General features: G+C 51.2%; 1 protein-coding gene across 11 annotated transcripts in view; it reads left to right on the plus strand.

Moving 5' to 3' along the window:
• Window positions 1-18,686, plus strand: part of AUTS2 (activator of transcription and developmental regulator AUTS2) — a 259,977-nt gene that overhangs the window by 152,898 nt on the left and 88,393 nt on the right. For all 11 annotated transcript variants that reach the window (XM_076072511.1, XM_076072510.1, XM_076072506.1 and 8 more), the window contains one exon: window positions 6,831-6,860. In XM_076072511.1, the coding sequence (XP_075928626.1) occupies window positions 6,831-6,860 (30 nt within the window). The remainder of the gene's footprint in view (window positions 1-6,830; window positions 6,861-18,686) is intronic.

Raw genomic sequence — 18,686 nt, forward strand, 5'->3', positions numbered from 1 at the left:
ACAATAGTCTGAGTCCATAATTGGCAATAAGTAACGGCAAAGCAGTTATAAGTGACTCAGAATTGTGCAGAGTTGCATACACAGTACACAACTTCCCTGAAGGCATGAACACCATCAGCGAGCGCGATGCCGATCACACACGGTTCGAATTCGACCCTCGATCGATGGCTGCGCCATAAAAAGCAAGGGACAAGTCCTTACTTATTAACAACTCCTTACTTACTAACAACTCCTGTCATTTTTCATTGCTGGCGGGGTTGCCCCCCTCCCTACCTGAAAATCCTGGCTCCGCCATTGTTTCAACGCTCCCACGGTGTCGCCAAGACCCTTTGGAAGACGATGTAGCAGCAGCAGCAGCAGCAAAACAGCGTGGTCTTTTCGGTCTTTAGCTGTCCAACCATTCCGTGTTTATATTTAAAGCAACGCTAGCGCTCCATCGTGCATGATTAACGCTACTTCTTTTTCTATTTTGTCCGCGGAGTTTATAATTTTTCCCGTTTTGGGCTGTCAGTATCGCGTGGCAGGCCCCATAACTCAGGTAGCTACTGCGATGTTTTTCAGCGGTACATTAATTGTGATTATAAAGTCATATGTAGTAATTTCTTTATCCTGACAAAAAGTGGGGCTAGCAATGTCTCAGTGCTAGGTGGCGTGGTCGGTCGTAATCCGTGTAATTACTCCTACGCTGGCCTTATAAAAATTAAATGCGCTTTAATTACTGTGTTGGGCTCGAGACCATTGGAGGCCGCAGTTCCCTCCAACCCAGAATCACGAGCAATCATTCTTGGTAATTAACTTCTCTGAAGGCAATTTAACACCTACATTCGTTTAATTAGATCCGTGCCTTGTGGAACATTTCTGGGTAATGGCGGTCTGCGTGCGCACCCTGGGCTGTGCTGCAGCCTTAAATAGCGCCTGGCTTGCCATGCACGCCGCACGGCCTCGCGCGCATCGCCGTATTTAGCTCGCGTGAGAAAATCACTAAATGGATTTGGGAGATTAAGGAGAGGCGCGCGTTGGGTGAGACTCGGGGTGGATTGCGGTGGCGACAGGTCAGCCACGGGCTCGGTGAGGACGGCGCCGTCGCGAGCGCCTGGGCACATCCTGCCGGCTCCGCGCTCGTGAGTTCGCGAGTTCGCGAGTTCAAACCCCGGTTGGGAGGGTGACCCACCATCTCTCCAGGGCCCGCCATCCCTCACAAGGAAGGGAACAGCGGTTGTCCGATGGATAGACTCACCCCTGCCATAGGAATGTGGGATTTCCACCACTGGCTCGGGGCTGTAATGCGGAGGTGAGCACCAGTGTCTCAGTGCCGGCGTGAGTAGGAGATCATTGGCGTTCTGGTTGAAGGCGATCACTCGGCTTGTGACGACGCAGCAATTCGGCAATTAACACCAAGTATGACGCTCGCGATGCACATGTCAAATTGTTCATGTGACAATCAACTAAGTATAACGTATATGCAAATGTAAGGCTAATGGGTTGGAAGAGACAGCACAGGCAAGAGAGAACAAACAAGAAACAATACAAACCGGATGGTTAACACGGAGCAGTTGCCTGTTGAGTACATTCACGATCCTGAGTCGGTGCGATTAACCTGATTTCTATCGCGGGGAATCGTTGCGGCAGTGAGTGCTGCAAGAGAGCGGGCACCGGCCTTGTGCTGTGTGCGTTGTCAGGCTAACCCATGACACCTTCGCCATGCCAGGCTTCATGAACCCACCAGGACAATGAGCTGGTGCTTCGTCGAACCAATACAGATCCGTGGCGGTTCCAGACTGCTTGTGTTGCGGCAGTCGGTATATTGAGAGGCAGTCGGTCTAAATGAAGTCTCCCGTGTCAACAATTCCAACTGTCTCGCCAAGGAAATGTGCGGGATCGATAGAACTAGGGGCCGCTTATCTTGCGCGTAGCTGGTGATGCAGAGCGTTACTGATTTTCTGTCCTGCCACTTGACCGCTTGTCCTGTTGTCAGGCATTCATCACGACGGCGGCGGTGGTAGTTGCTGGGTTGCAAAAACGTTTGGCCCTTCTGTATGTGCGTTGGAAAACGCGCGTGGTCAAAATGCCGGTTCATATTTTTGGCGAACCTCTTCTGTGAATGGGACGGGTTAGCCACGCATTTGCCTGCCCAAAGGCCACGGACGTCAAGTGGCCAGCAAAAACAGCACCGTCAAAGTTGTAATAGGTGAGCGTTAACACGATTTAATTTAATTTAATAGATGTTTCGAGGTCCTAGTTCTTTGCCGAACTATATAAATACACAACACAAAACTGTAATTGGTGACGTGGTAGAGAATATAACAAAATAATATATTCGCACACGATACGCCTGTCTCACATCACTGTAAACTGTTAGTCAGTATTTTTTCATGCAAGCCTGTGTCTGCTGACGAGACACTGAATGTCAAAACTGGTCCAGAGTTTTGTTTGTGATGAACCAATGCTACTGATAAGATGCAATCTCTCAAAAAGGCCATTCGGCTAATTGGATTTATTATGCAGAGGGGCAGATAATGGTGCGAATGAGGGGGGCGTATCGTCTCCTAATTTATTTTGTTGTTGCGTGTACTCTCCACAACAGCGCCAGTGAACATTTTGTATTCAAGGTACAACGTATTTCCCTTACACGTAAATACCCGTTTGGGTATGTAGCCGTTCATTTATCTTTCCACCACGCTCGTCTGAGCAGAGTTTTCCAGGACAGGCCGCGATTAGTTTGGGCTGCTGTTCCAAACTGCAGCGGAACTCGGGTCTTGCTGGAGGTCACGGCCGCTCACGATGGCGGCGCTGTCGGCGAGCTGTCTCCCGCTTGACCCTCTCTCTGAGCGCGGGGTTCAGGAATCTCCCCTTTCGTCCTTGTCCTGGAGAGAGCCCAGGGCACACATCTCGTGCCAACTATCCCGGAGATAGGGTTCGCTGGGTTATTTTCTCCAGGAGGGCCGGGGCAGCCGGGGGTGGACGCAGGTTGTCCTAAATTTTCGTTCATATCAGGACTGTGCCCATGTTCTGAGGTTTTTATGAAATATGTGAAAGCGACAGAGCTCCAGCGGAGATTGAATTGAGTTTTTCTGTAAATGACGATAAGGCTGAGAGCATTGTGCATGTCACGTGGTGGTCAGATGGCACGCGTGCAGGAAGCGCGGACGAGAGTTGCACCTTCCCTTCCTCTGTATGTGAGCAGCTGAGCCTGGGTGCTGGTGGGTTTTTTGCAACAACGAGATAGGAGTGTGTGTGTTGGCGTTTGAGCTTCTACAACTTCGGCAATCACAGCATCTGTTCCATTCTTTTCTCTACAGCAACTATGGTGGTGGCGATTTGATGAGGTCTTCATTCAGCAGTGGATTAACCATGGTTGGGGATGATGATGACTGTGGCTCTCACTTGGTTGAGGACAGGACTGATGTGACGACGATCTGTCTTTCTTCTCGTGATTCATTTGTGTTGCGTGTCACAGAGTTTTGCGCTGAGCTAGGACTCATATCGACCATAGAAGGTCCTTGCCTATACACATCTGGCAGTTCACCAGCATCTGTTCAAGCAGGTCTGACTGCTGATGAGGCAGTGAATGTCAAAAGCGTTTCGGAATTTGGCTTGTGTTAAACCAATGAAGCCGAAATTATTATGCCCTCCCAGATGGCCGTATGGCTGATGGAAAGTGTCAAATACTTTTTCGTTTTTGTGGAGGGACAGATAGGTGACGTAGTTTCGTCTTGTCTGCTCATCTATTTTGTTGTATTCTTCACCACGACACTCGTGATTATCTTACATTACTCCTGAAGGCTATGTTGCTTTATACCTTGATGAGGACTTGCCTTGTCTCTCGATCTCACGGGGGCTGCAGTTGAATAGCCCCGTCATGCTGTGGATCCTGCCAGAGCCAATTTCATTTTAATCAGAACAGAACAGGGTCCTGGCGGACGGTTTCCAGGCCAGTTCGTCCATAAAGCTGAACAAAGACAGGGAATTACAGGTGACAAACTGAGTCGAATGCACGGGGGCGAGGTCGCGTATATTCTATTTCTGTCAGCTGAGGAATTAGCGGTTCTGAAGCGAGCACCGGCATACGTAACGAAGGAGCGCGGTGGCCGAGTCATGAACAGACCGAGCTAAGCTCTCTATCGTGGCTCGCAATGCTGGCATGCGCATCGGGGTTTTGCCATTCTTTATTGACAGAACATGACGGCCGCATTGCACGGGGCGCCAGCCCGGTGCTCTTCTGGGTGCGTGGCGCGCACCGAGAGATGTGCGTGTGCTCGCTGGCGCTCACGTTTCACGCCTGGGTATTCACATCGGCTGAAATGAGTGCGCCGGGGTGCAAAGGGTCACTAAATAAATAGAGCGTCAAATTCCAGTTGCAACCCAAGTTGCTATCGGTAACTAAAGCCCTTTGGTTACAGCAGAGGTACTATTAATACCTACTTGTACCGAGGTTTACTTGGACCGAGATTTCCGGCTCAAACTCCGCACTGAGGCGGTGCTCATCTGTTTACAGCCCTGAGCCAGTGATGGAAAATTCACACATTCCCATGCCAGGGTCGAGTCTGTCCATCGGACAACCACTGTTGACTTCCCCCCAAAGAGAGCCGGTGCTCAATTGACTGTACCCCTGAGAGTTAATGGGGGTGACGCCACAAAAAATGTTTGACTGAGGCTCATGAATATTTTCCGCAGCTCGTGTTGGCACCTGCATTGATCAAGTGTTTGTTTGTTTTTTTTGGGCTGGCCTCGTATTTTGCAACACGCGTTCCTGCGTCACCGTCGCAATTATCACCCTGTAATTGTCATTCGCGACGCCCCCCGCAAGCGATGCCGCTTCCAGCGCCCGCACGCTCTGCGGCGGGAGAGCGAACACAAGGCGACCGATGCGTGGATGGATTTTCCTACCGCTTCAATTGCCAAGGATTATTTTCAAAATGTCAGATAATTAGCAAGAAATGTGAAAATGGGTGGCATTTAAAAAAATATATATATATAAAAATCAAAGTGCACGTTTGGCATTTGGCAAGAAAATATCTCAGCCTGAGATGGCAAGATGGCGGTGAGAAACGTGCCGCTGCCGCCGCCACCACACACGGTACGTGGGTGGCGCGCTGGTTAGGGCGACATTCAGTGACTGCGAGCAGCCTCGCTCTGACATTTACTGGCTCATTAGTAATCACATTAAAGGCCCAGCGTGGGCCTTGGCGGCACGGAGGGGGCGGGTCGATTTGTGCCGTCGGTCGAGGGGAGGAAGAGAGGGCTTCTGGCTTGCCGGAGGAGAGCGCATCAAATGGTGCCAGAAAAACTTGTCAGAAATTGTAATGTAGCCTGCAGCTCCTCAAATCGCCCCTGACGTTTTATAAAATATTCATGGGTGAAAATTAGGTCTGGGAATTGCTGCGAAAAATAATTCACAGCCTGGCGTTTGTGAGTGAACTTGGCATGCGAAATAACACGCGGCACACGTGTAGAAATTACTTACCGCGAATTCATCCATCAGCACCTTCATTTGCCCCGTTCTCGTGAGCTAGCGGGCCCCGCATTAAATATTCATGCGCAATTCTCGCATGATTTCAGCACCCATTTCACATTCAGAAAGGCATTAAAATGTGATATTTGCCTTTGATTTATGGAATGGGGCTGCGGTGATGGGTGCTGATTTGCCATTTGCCTGAGTGCTGCTCTTTCTATATTGCTGCAGGACAGTGGTGCTCAGGCTCCCGCACTGTACGGCTCTGTGCTCCACACTTAATATGCGCCGCGGAGACGGGGCTGTCGAGAGCCAGGCTTGCATGTGCAAGCCTTAAAGGGGCCCTTCACACTTCCCCCTCTTGTATCTGGCCGCGGGGCCCTCTCTCGTATCTGTGTCATCTCTTGTGGCACCGTGAGAGAATAAAAAAAATCACACTCTTTATGGTGTAAACACGGTTTGTATTAGCGGCAGACTTTTAGATTAAAATGTGTGCATAGACGTAAATTAAAAACGGAATTTTATCAACACTGCCGAGGTGTAATTTTTCAATGGTGTTTTCATTTCCATTACAACCGGCCAGGTGGTGACTCAGTGGTAGAGTGAGCGGATCACAATCCGAAGGTCGCGAGTTCAACTCCTGGTTAGGGGTCGCCTATCGTCCCTTCCTCCGGGGTCAATGAAATGAGCGCCACTTTTGTGGAGGAGAAGTCAATGATGGCTGTCCTTTGGATAGACTATGTCCCTGTCATAGAAATATGGATTGTCTACCGCTGCCTTTAGGGCTATATGCAGTGTCTTCGTTTGAGCTCTTTGGAACTTGTGGGATGTTGATGCCTGTTCTGTGAAAGGGGTGGACGTGGTCCAGCAGCCCAGCTCTGCCTCTGGTGCCCCTGAGCCAGAGGCAGGAACTCGCTGCGAAGTGACACTCGGACGCGTCGCCTCTGACGATGCATCGCTTTGAGAACATCGACGTTGTGTTTTTAAAGGATAAAGATTTGCCCTGTGAGGTATTATGTAAGTTACTTGTATTGGTAACCTGCTTAAACGTCAATCTGCCTTTCACAATGTGAATTCTCTCAATGTTTTTTTTGCCACGTCTGTGTTGTTAACAAATGCGGCGTCGCTGCTCCTCTTTGGCGTCTCTTTGCACTGAAGCGCACACTCCACTGCCGCTCCCGAGGTTCGTTTGGATCTGCTAAGCGACGGCTGCACGGCCGCCAATCGCTGCTCGTGGTGTGCAGGGCAGCCCAGGATTTATATGGGCCTGCAGATAAATGGCTGCTCGCTAATTTAACATGCATAGAATTTCTGTACATTAGGAAATCAAACGTCCACACGTTTCACTAAATTACTTTCCTTTGTTCTTCTGTTGCAGTGCGACAGCGAGAGTGACATCGATGACCGGGTGAGTACGGTGTTGTGCACGCTAAGCCCGTTGCACCCACGCAGCAGCAGCAGCAGCAGCTGGCGACGTGTGTGTGTGCGAGAGCATGCCGTCGGGCGGCACAAGAAGACGTGGCCGTCCAGAGGCACCTGGAGGCCCGGTGCTCGAGGCCCGGGGCAGAGCGCCACCTGGGGCTCCTTTATTGTTTCCTGGAAGGAAAAAAAAACGCAGGTTCGTTGTGAGGCCCTCTTTTGTGTGAGGCCCGGGGCAAATGTCCCATTTTGCCCGCTGTCCCCCTCTCCTCCGGGCATCCCTGCGAGAAGACGCACGAGCGTTTGTGCCACCATGACAGTGAGGGCGCCGGTGCTCGCGTCGGTCTGGGACAGCAGGGGTGGTTGACTGCCCGACAGAAACGGAACAGAGCCCACCTGACATGAAAGCAGTGAGAGTGAGAAGTAGAACGTTTAGCCATGATGCAAACCGGCCGGCAGGCTTAGCAGTAGAGCGGCTCGCAATCAGCGGAAGGCTGTGAGAGGGTGGACTCGCCCATCATCCTGCTGGGGTCGATAAAACATGTACTGCCTTTTTTGGAAATTAACAGTGGTTGTTGTCCTGTGGCTAAGCGTGTGGCCCCCCCGCCCGCCACAGGAACGTGAAACAGGAAGTCACTTTAACGTTGGAAGCATAACAAGAATTCAATGTAAACATTTACTAGGAATGGGTTGGATGATTCCCACAATTCCAACCAAACAGTAGCAGACAAACTGCTTACTTTCCGTGCCCCTTTTTTGTTCTCATAAACATCATTATATGTGTGGGGTTATTCTGCCGCCTTTGTTCCATCAAATGTGTAATCCTAATCAATCCAATCGTGACAAAACGATTGTATACAGACCGAAGGGATGGTGAGTAATAACCTAATTTTAACACTTTTAAAATGACACAATTTAATTAGTATTTTACTCTCAGTGTTTTATTTGTTTGCATTAAAGGAAGCTACACGTCATTCCTTGCCGCGCGGTGCAGCTGCACCCCTCTGAGCGAGGCGCTGTTTTCCCATGTAAATGACACACGGCCGTCTTACTCGTGTTCGGTTGTCAGATCCGTTATCCGGGCCACGCTATCTGTGTTCTCCGCGAGCCGTCGGCTGCAAATGAGGTGGTGCGGCAGCTCAATGAGACGCGCGGAGAGGCGGTTTCCCAGACCGATTAAGGCGATTAGACCCGTCCATTTCACCTGCTCGGCTACTCCGGCTCACGTACTAATGTCCCTGTTACTTGTTATAGTCACACGTACAGTGAACTAAGCGTTGCCATGGTCACAGGCTGAGCCTGCCAGGCTGGACCGATCGCCGAGCTGCGTGTGTGGCTTCTGGAGGCTTGTGCCACCTAGGGCCTAGGGTTGCCACCCGTCTGCAGCCTGGGTTTGACCCCAGACAATCTAGGAATTGGCATGTTCGTTTGAGTGGCAGGAATTTTATTCGTGCCAAGATCTGGCGGAATTGTGTTGAACTTCATGACTCTGCAATGTGCAGTTTTCTTACGTGATTTCCACTTGGTTCACATTTTTTTACATCGCTAAGGGAAACCAAAATAATAATTTGCGTCATTGTGGAGAATATGAGGAAGAGAATAACTAAGCAGACTGTGCCTAATTTACATATCTGTATCTCCAAATCAAACGTGCAAAAAAATAAAATGTCCCATTAGCCACACGGCCTTCTGGGAGTGATTTTTTTCAATTGCATTGGCTTAGCACGTGCACATTTTGAACCGCTGAATATCGAACCCAGTCCACAGTTTGCATGTATTAAACCAATGCTTCTGAAAAATTAATTCCTATAAGTACTTTTGTTTTTCATGTGGAGGGACAAATTTGGGAAATTAGCATTTTGTCTGATGATTTATTTGGTTAGCGAAGGGAAAATATCGCTAAAGTTTTCTTCTCCCTGAACTATTCCACAAAATGTGCTCATCAAAATCGTCTTAATGTAACTGGAGGGTTGTGTGAATGTATATTTTTTTAAATTAACATTTAATGCGGGAACAAGCTCCGCCATGCAAAGGGCCTTAAGCCTAAATGGCAGTGCCAATTTTTTCTGTCAAAAATAATCACCTACAATTTAATGATAATTACCAAAAATTTCATCACTGATAGGCATTATACATTTCTGTCAATCACAACTATACGACATTCAAAAGTGCTTCAAATTATATTTCTTTGAGATTGCCCTCATGTACTAAACTTAGGCATATTTAATTGCGATCAATTAAATACTTTCCAATGCGAAATTGCACCGCAGGATAACTTCATTTGAGTCGTAAAATTCTCGGGAGGCCGGAGAGGTGCTGCGGGGCTCATTGCTGCACTGCTCCGGCGGCCCGACAGATTACCTGTCAGCAGCCAGGGTGACCGATGGTCTGCTCCAGTCACTCGCTCTCTCACCAGCAGTCAGTCGCCTCCTTGTAACTCTTCTATCGCTACTGCCATGGTTACGGTTACGTATCCCGTGAACCTGGTTGATTCCTACACCCATGTTGAGGACTCGGTCGACCAGACACTCAGCATCTTGTCTCATCCACACTGTGTTCACTCACCACGCTGCAGGGCACAACAACTCCCCTCACTCACCCACCCTCTCACCACACTGGAGGTCACAACAGCAACAACCGCCATTCGCCACTAAGTGGCAGTGACGTTACCACGGCTCTTGTACCAGGCTATGTGCACGTTAAGGCAACGTGAAGTGTCGAACGCCTGCTGGCAGGAGGTTATGGGACAGACCCAGGTGCAATGCGTCGATTGACTGAGATGACAGGCCGATGCACCACCTGTGCCCCCCTACTCTGCAAACTTGCTGTGTTTTAGCCGCCCGGCGTTCAACTCGTTGTGAGCGTCGCTCCTCTGCTCTCCGTTGTTGCTGGAGGGCGACTGCCTCCAACTGCCCAGTAGCGTCCTTCACGAGTCTCCTCAGCAGAGGCCGATCTTGACACCGCTGGTACCAGTCATCGGCAAGTCCACTCAGCTCCACGTCCTTGTGTACCAAATCGCTCCATCTCATTTATAGCCCGTGCCGTGGCCGTTCAGCCCCTTCTATCCGGCCGAACAAAAGCTCAACCACCCACTCACCACACTGCAGGTCACCTCACTTCTTTATCTGCTTCTTCCCTCGCACTGCTCACTATGGAATTCCCATTCCCAAGTTCCTATAATAACCTTGCTCAATTCAGGAAACGCGTTACACTCTTATCTTTTGCAGCCCTGACGGTCCTGTTTGTTTCTGATCGCTTGACGTTTTGGGGCCATTGTGCCTGTGCTCAGCAACTGCGTCTCAAAGTGGAAATGAGTGCATGTGCTGTTTGATGACGTTCCCTTGGACTGCCAGAGGCTCAAGGTGCTCAATCCTGGAAACCCTCGGTCCTCGAATAACAAGGCAGACAATACGCCTCCTTCCCAGACCCGTCCCTCCATGTAAACAATGCGAGTATTCTTTACACAGCCCATCGACCACATAGCCTCCTGGGAGTGTTTCATTTCAGCAGCATTGGTTCAATACCTGCAAAACTCTGGACCGGTTTCGATTTGAAATTCAGCATCTCATCAGCAGAGTCAGGCTTGCTCAAGCCAACGCTGGTGAACTGTCAGATGTTCATTGTCAAGGATCCTCTGTTCGATGTGGTTTCTAGTTCGACACAAACCTGTATGATATGTAATGTAACAAAAAAGCTTTAGTTTGGCTTGGTACTAATATTCCTCGGAGCTAAGGCCCTTCGTAACCCTCGTGTGCTGCGGAGGGCACCCACAAATCCACATCGCACCCTGAAGCGGCACAAAGGCGTCACAGCGGTGAGCCGCTGGGCTGCGGGGGGAGACTGACGTTGACTGGAGGTACCACGATTGCCGCCCGGTGTAAACAAAGCGTCCGTTTCTGGGAATCGGGTGAAGAGCTGACAGGGACAGGGATTGTACCAGAACATTTGAAGAAAGCAACATTTCTGAAACCAGATTACACGGCGGTTCGGCTACGCGGCGCTGGCTTGCCCAAATGCACGTGTGAAGTGGCAGGGGAACGCACAAGGGGGGCGTGCATTGGCAGTGCATCAACTGGCAGCTTTGATACTCGCAAAGGCGTTGGTACCTGCAAGAAGATGGAAGTCGCAGTGTTAATGCGGTAATTCCTTGCAGAAGTAGAGCTGGCAATGCCTGCTGCAGTGTCTAATATATTTTGAATCCGCGATGTTTCTTTGTTTAATACTGACGTGAATCTGCATTCTTATCCATGCATTGGATCGAACGCATGCCCGAGAAGTGGTAAAGCTCGTCTGAGAGTCTTGGGTTGGAGCTCGCGCCGCTGATCCGCGTAGAATATCCTGACCCGGGCTTAACGGCCTTCGCGCGTTAATTAGTCAATTAGCGCGCGGCGGCGCGTGGGCCACAGGCAAACACGGCGGCGGCACGGTGTAGCCGGGATGGAGCGCGCCGCCTTCTGCCGGGCGGCGAAGGGTTAAGGAGATAAATGGAAGCGTCTGGTGTGATGAACAAGTCAAGAGCCAGTTGGAACTCCATGGGGAGCGAAATAAATTATCGCGGGATCAAAGACAGGCGCGGGACAGAATCAGAGCAGCGCTGCGGGGAATTTGCGGTGATCCACGGCGGCAGTAAAAAAGGGGAAGGCTTGTTAAATTTTAATTAAAGTGAATTCCAATGCACTATAAATTCCTGGTCGTCCTCGGACATGAATACTTGATGAGGGACAGAATGGCAGGCAGCCCCGGAGAGGGGAGGCCTCTGCAAACGCGAGAGCGGCAGCACCCGGGAATGCGCCGCGTGCCCTGGGTCGTATGTACGTGGGTCGTGTGCAATGCACGTGGGTCGTATGCACCTGGGGCGTACGCACGTGAATCGTATTCGATGCACGTGGGTTGTATGCACGTGCGCGCAACTTTACAAATCGCACCCATCGGCCCATCGATCGTGTCGAAGCCTGTGTCGTGAGCGGTCGTAAATTGCGCCGTTTTAAATGCGTATTTATGGCGGTTAGTGAGATCTCCGTCCGTCGTTATTAATGGCCGCCTGGCTGTGTTTCTAATAGTGACGGCATATCAAGATGCGCGAGGGACACTGGTAAAATGAGTCATAGCAGTGTCAGATTGTGCAGCGGTTGGGATTTTATCCCGCGGTAGACGTCCGCTGTTATCGTGCCTCTTGTCACCTTCGGTGAGGCTCGGTGTCAAATAATTACTTTCATGGGAGTTTTATTTGTTTTTTAGTCTCAGAGCGTGCGACGACAAAACACGGCGTCAACGCAAATGAAATGTCACTCGGTGCGGGCGCCCCGTGCGCTCCCCTGTGCGTGGCGTGTAAGTGGCGTGACGGGGTTTGTATTTACCGGCTGAGAGCGGCCTTCTGGAGGCACGGGGGCTCACGCGCGCGGCCCGCGCTCGGGGTCACGCGGGTCGCTGGAGCGATATTTTTGCGGTAATGGTGGTCGTACGTCATCGCCGTCACGCTGGGTTAGGACGCGTCGTGTGATTACGCCGAGAGGTGAGTGCCGCTGACAGCGCGGATGGGCGCGGGGTAACTGGGGCCGGCAGCCGCCGCACCCACGGTCCAGTTATTACATCACGAAGCCGTGCACATCACCAACAATACCAGCACCAATACCGCTACTGCCGCCACAACCACCACATGACCGACAATACCACCACCAATACCACTACTTCCACCACCATCACCGCCTTCATTTACACTGCCACCACTACCACCAATGGCACTACTTTCATCCCGGCACTTATTTTATTGACCCCAGAGGGATAATGGGCCGAGTCAACCGCCAACCAAGATTTGAACTCGCAACCTTCCGATTGCGAGCTACTCGCTCTACCGCGGAGCCACCCGGCCGGTTTGTACTTGCACACACGGGATGCACGCATAGTACGCACGCACAAACATCAGCCTCCACGGCTATAAACCCCAGTGAGGGAATTTGTATTTTCCACCAGTGGCTCAGGGAAACCAATGTAGAAGAGCACCACCACTCTCTCAATTGAGCAGGGAGAAACTTTGGCACGATCAATTATTTGGTGCGCGAGCACACACACACAACAAAGTGAAGGCCAATTGCAAGCGAAGGCCCCCGGCCGAGCCGGGCGACCGGTGCACAAACGGTTAAACCTGTGGCTCGATGTCGATTTCCTGGGTGTGGGCGAGAGCCGGGTGGGTGAGTGGCGTGTGTGACGGCGCGGATCTGCCGCGCAGGCTGCATCGCAATGAGCGGCCAGGACAGACGGATGGCCTGCAGGAAAACATTTCACTCGTCACCCAGAGAGGCTGCCAGCCCCTTCCTCGCGCGCCGCGGCCTGACACCGGCTCATGAATAATGAATCCCAGTTAATGCCACTTTTTTTGCGCCTGCATTTTTTTTTATATACAGATCACCTACCCCTATCTAACAGAGAGGGCCCTTGCCTATAAACACCTGGCAGGTCACCCGCTTTGTTTTAAGCGAGCCTAACTCTGCCAATGACATACTGAATGCCAAAACCGCCCAGAGTGTGCTTGCATCGAAACCACTGCTGAAGAGATTGTATACCCCCAGAAGGATATCTGGCTGATGGAATTTATAGAAAATATCTTGGAAGTTTTTGTATTATTGGAAAGATATGGGAAGGAGCCATGTTGTCTGCTTATGTACTTCGTATTTTAATCACCTGAGCTTAGTCCAGGGACCGTTATTATTTTTACAGCAAAGTTTTGTTCGAGTAAAGCACCAGATGTTACGTTGACTCCCGAGTCCGTGATTGTCACGTGCAGTGTGACGCCACATGTGGCTCTTGCCGTGTGGCGCTCGGCGTGTGACTCTCGGCGTGTGACTCTCGGCGTGTGGCACGCGGCGTGTGACTCTCGGTGTGTGACTCTCGGCGTGTGGCACGCGGCGTGTGACTCTCGGTGTGTGACTCTCGGCGTGTGGCACGCGGCGTGTGACTCTCGGCGTGTGACTCTCGGCGTGTGGCTCTCGGCGTGTGGCACGCGGCGTGTGACTCTCGGTGTGTGACTCTCGGCGTGTGGCACGCGGCGTGTGACTCTCGGTGTGTGGCTCTCGGCGCGTGGCACGCGGCGTGTGGCTCTCGGCGTGTGGCTCTTGCCGTGTGGCGCTCGGCGTGTGGTTCTCGGCGTGTGACTCTCGGCGTGTGGCTCACGGCGTGTGACTCTCGGCGTGTGGCTCTCGGCGTGTGACTCTCGGCGTGTGGCTCACGGCGTGTGGCTCTCGGCGTGTGGCTCACGGCGTGTGGCTCTCGGCGTGTGGCTCTCGGCGTGTGACTCTCGGCGTGTGACTCTCGGCGTGTGACTCTCGGCGTGTGGCTCTTGAGCTCACGGCGTCACACGAGAGTTCGGCGGTGCTGGCGTTCGCCGTACACGACGTTGGCTCTACGTTAATATTGTACGTGTTTGAGCGCAGTTTAATTTTAACGTAATATTTTGTACGTAATCGTGTAGTGGAGCGCAGGTTTAATGCTCATTAAATCAGAATTAATTTTAAACTCTTGTGAAGGGCCGTTAACTGTCATCATGTTCGATCACTACGATTTGAATTACTGTGCGTGCTGCGTCTAACGGGAGATGACTGCGATCCCTTTTGCGAACGGAGTTTTTAGCAGTCGGCGTGTCGGCTGAAAGGGCTTCCTGACGCCCGCCGATGGCATTGCCGACTCATTCTGCCGCCCGGTAATCACGGCTGTGTTTTTGTGTCATCGTAATCGCTCTCCGGATGCAAAACACCAATCGTAGAGCGTGACCGCGCAACGCCTGAGCGGTCGCACTGTGCAGCGCCACGGTGAAATATGATGTTTCTCTGCACGTGCCGGGAGTTGAAATTGAGTTTCTGGTGTAAAAAAAAAAAAGTCTTTCCACCGCTGTCACAAAAGTTCCCGGCACGCGGGATGAAACGTCAGACGTCTCGTTGAACGCCGCATGGCTGCACGGCCCAAAAAAACGCACGGGAGTGACCAGAACGTATCGTGCGAGGTGCGCACACCTTGACGGTAGCACACGGTGTTTAAATTACGATAATAATGATGATTCCACTTACGTACCCAGGAAAGCTTTGCCGAGTCTCAAGACTCTTTTTCAGGAGGGGACAATGATGACAATGGCCTACGCTTATTTTACGCTCGGAAGTGTTAATCAGGCAAATGTGGCTCAGCGTAGAGCGAGCAGCGCACAATCGGAAGTTTGCGAGTTCAACTCCTGGTCGGGGGGTGGCTCTGCCCACCATGGAGAAGTCAACAATCATTGTCCTGCGGATAGGCTCACCCCCAACCATAGGAATATGACCGCTGGCTCAGGGTTTTGAACAGGGGTTGTTCACCATTGCCTCCATGCTCATTTGTGCAGCAGATCACTTTGCCTTGTGCCGTGCACGGCGAGGGTCTGTTTGTACGCAGGGCGCGGGCGTGTGCAGCTTGTGCAGCCCACATGGAGACATTTGTTCCGCTGTAGCGTGCGCCGCCGCGTTTTGCCCGACGTGTTGTGTGGCCTCCGCTTACAGCACCGGGGGTCAGTGCTGATCCGTCACCCCGGCCACACCGCTAACGTTAAGCGTCAACACGGCTTGACATCTTCAAGGGATCATTCCTATATTCCATCATGTAAATTCTTGGTGACGTGCGGCTCACGCACGCTGTTTGTTCACAACCTCCGGCCCTCTTGGGTGTTAACCACACGACCCCGTTCATCGCTCACGGCGCGTGTGGTGAACGTAGAAATGTACTCCGTGGCGCTGAGCTTTCGGAGGGCGCAAGTGAGGCAGTGCTCTTGCGTTCGAGAGAAATTGAGTCCGATGCTTGTCACCATTTGTTGTCCACCGACCAAATAGGCCAGAGTGTGCCCGATCTCAGCGGATCGTGGACGCTAAGCAGGGTTGAGGGTGCACAGAGCTGCGTTCGGTGGTCACCGTGTACAAACAACAGGGCGTCGTCGAGTTTGCAGGGCTGTGCGGTGGATGGCAGCAGACAGTGCAGAATTTTTGTTGTATTGTACGTCCATGCTCCCACATCTCTGCTCCCTGCGTAAGTCAACCTAATTTCGCCAACGCCTACTTAAGCTCGGTCCGATGATCCCCACGGTGTGCGGAGGCCCTCATCCAGCAGCGGATCGAAACCAAGGACCTGGCCGGCATATCGACCCGCAGGAGGGCGCCAGCACTTGCTCACAGCTCCGAGGCTGTGGGCGAGAAGACGCGAAGTTGAGAGAATTTGAGAAGGGGGGGAAGGAGACCTTTGTGTCTGACATGCATTCACTAGCACAGCTATAGCACGTCGACTGTGACAGCCACGGCCAGATGTGGAATAACCAAGGGCACTCTCTTCATATTCCTAAAGGTTATCCTGCCTGCCGATTTAAAAAAAAAAAAAGATTTTGCTAGCGCATTATGCAGTGAAACAATCCTAGGCCTCAGTACAGATTGGCTCTGTCGATTGTGCACACGTGGTCTCATTCATGTCAGCTAAACGACACGGGTGGAAATGGCATTAGCTGGCAGCGTGGCAGAGAGAAGCGTGTTGTGCTCTCTTCGTATAGTGCTCTCCCAGCACGTGGCCGATCGCTAGGAGAATGTTGAGTCCTTGCAAATAGAACGCCTTAAAATGAGACAATAGTTTCCCAAGGTTGCCATTGAGTCGTTCATTAAAACAAATCTAGCATCTGTTTTTCTCAGCCCCGAAGCTTATCTTTTCTCAGCTGCCTTGGGATGAGCAAGTGTTGTTATTGTACTGCACATTGGAATCATTATTATTGTTAAAATGAAGCTATCTTTAGATTAATTTATTTTATGCATATTTATTTAATTATTCCATAGTATTTTTAGAGTTTTTGTTGGATCTACTTTCAATGTTACCTCTCTCTCGCATCTGTGAGTTTTCCCCTGGGGTACTCCACAATTTCCTCCCACGTGTATGACACACTCACGAATGGGACTTGGTCACACATCCCAACAGAGGACCACAGAGCTTGGACAATTGTTGATAGCGTTGGCTCTGGGTGCCTTCCTGCTCAGCTGTGGTTTCCCACGCCTCCTTGAGGAAACCTGCGAGTGAAAAATGCCCAGGTCATTTGGATTTGGAATGTGCTTTAATGATGCTGTAAAAAAAATATTACATCATTATTATTACCCTGCTTTGAGCATTTAAAGAGAATCACCGCTGGGTGACCACTGCAAGGTGCAGTCGCTTACAAAAATAAAATATTCTGCCATACCCCAAAATGATGTCGTAATGGGGAATATTTTCTCTTGCAGTGTCCCACCTTGAGGGATGGGAGTGTTTTTATTCAGTGCCCTATAATGCAGCAGCTGCTGCTGCTGGTGCTGTTGCAGCATAGGTTATCGTGCACATTCATACAATTGTTGCGAAGGTCAACTGATTTTTTTCCAACCTTCTCTCACTCCACGAAATTTAATCCAGACAGCAAGCAGTCTGCGATGGAAAGAATTCTGAGAGATTGCGTGAGCTCAGTGGGAGAGCAATTGGCAGGCAATTTATGTTGATTTAGGATGGAGGTTAAACGCTCTGCCTGAGGTGTGTTATGGAATATACGGAGCTGTCTGCTCTGCCTAGAAAATTGCTCCGTGGTTTACACGGAGGGGAAATAGAGCAGAGAGCGCCGCGCGAGGGGAGGGGAGACGGGAGGAGGGGGAGGAGGTGGAGGAGACAGGAGGATGATGGAAGGTGGAGGAAGGGAAGATAAAAGTTAAGAAGAAAGATCTAAAGAGAGGGAACAGAACAGCGGCTAGAGGGAGACGAGCCCGAAAAAGAAAACGTATTTTTTGTACATATCCCGTCGGTCGCATGGCCTTCTGAGAGTGGTTTTATTTTTTTAAAAATCGCTTTTAGACAAGTAACACTCTGGTCCAGTCCGACAATCGGTGGCTCATCAGCAGTCAGGCTTTGCTTGAACCAATGCTGGTGAACTGCCAGAAGTTTATATGCAAGGGCCCTCAGTTGGATGCAGATCCTAGTTCAACACAGAACTACGTCGTCGCCACGCACGCCTCCGTTTTGGTGGAGTGAAGCGACAGCATCTGATATTAACTGCTTCACCCTGAAAGTCTACATTGTCCCTTGTAATTCCTGGCCACGCTGCGTACCGAACGAAAGTGAACGCTGTGAAATGAAGGCCCGCGCTGCTGCACATTTTTAGTTGGCACGCATACCAATAGCCAACGGTGTCCAAACAACCGGACTCATCTGGCGCACATTACGGGTGGCTCGGGTGGTCCGCTCGCTTCATTCTCCCAGCCCCGTCCGCGACGGGGGCCTTTGAAGCGTGATCGATGGCCCCGGGGCACGCCGGCACTGTAAATACACGTGGGCTTTAATTGAGCGCGGCTGGCCCCTAAATCAGAACCCGCGAGGGAGCGGCGCTCCAGGAGCGGCCCCCCCCCCTCCCCCGCATCCGCTTGCGTTTATTTGTATTTGCGTCGTAGCGAGATCATTTCCTCCCGCGTCCATCACGGTCGCTCTGAATATTCACGAACTCACTCTAAATATTGCCGGGGGTTTTCTTCTGCGCCGGTAATCTCCACCGTTTCATTGACAACAACAAAAATCTGCGCCGTTTAGCCACGGATTTGAGACATTCCCCGACGCTGCCATCCACGGCGCGATGAAACACGCGTCCTGGCAACACGCTGCGTCGGGAATTCCACGTCGGCGCTGGTTAGACCACAACCTTCCGCCTATGCATGGGATGGGGTATTTTCTACTTTTATCATTTATTTATATAATTATATTATACCCGTTTGCTGAACACAGGCCTAAAGGCCCAAAATGTCCAACGGCCAGCACCAAA

This window comes from Petromyzon marinus, chromosome 38 (genome assembly GCF_048934315.1).
Source record: "Petromyzon marinus isolate PM22_M1 ecotype Great Lakes invasive population chromosome 38, UKy_Petmar_22M1.pri1.0, whole genome shotgun sequence".
In the NCBI taxonomy this organism is placed as follows: domain Eukaryota; kingdom Metazoa; phylum Chordata; class Hyperoartia; order Petromyzontiformes; family Petromyzontidae; genus Petromyzon; species Petromyzon marinus.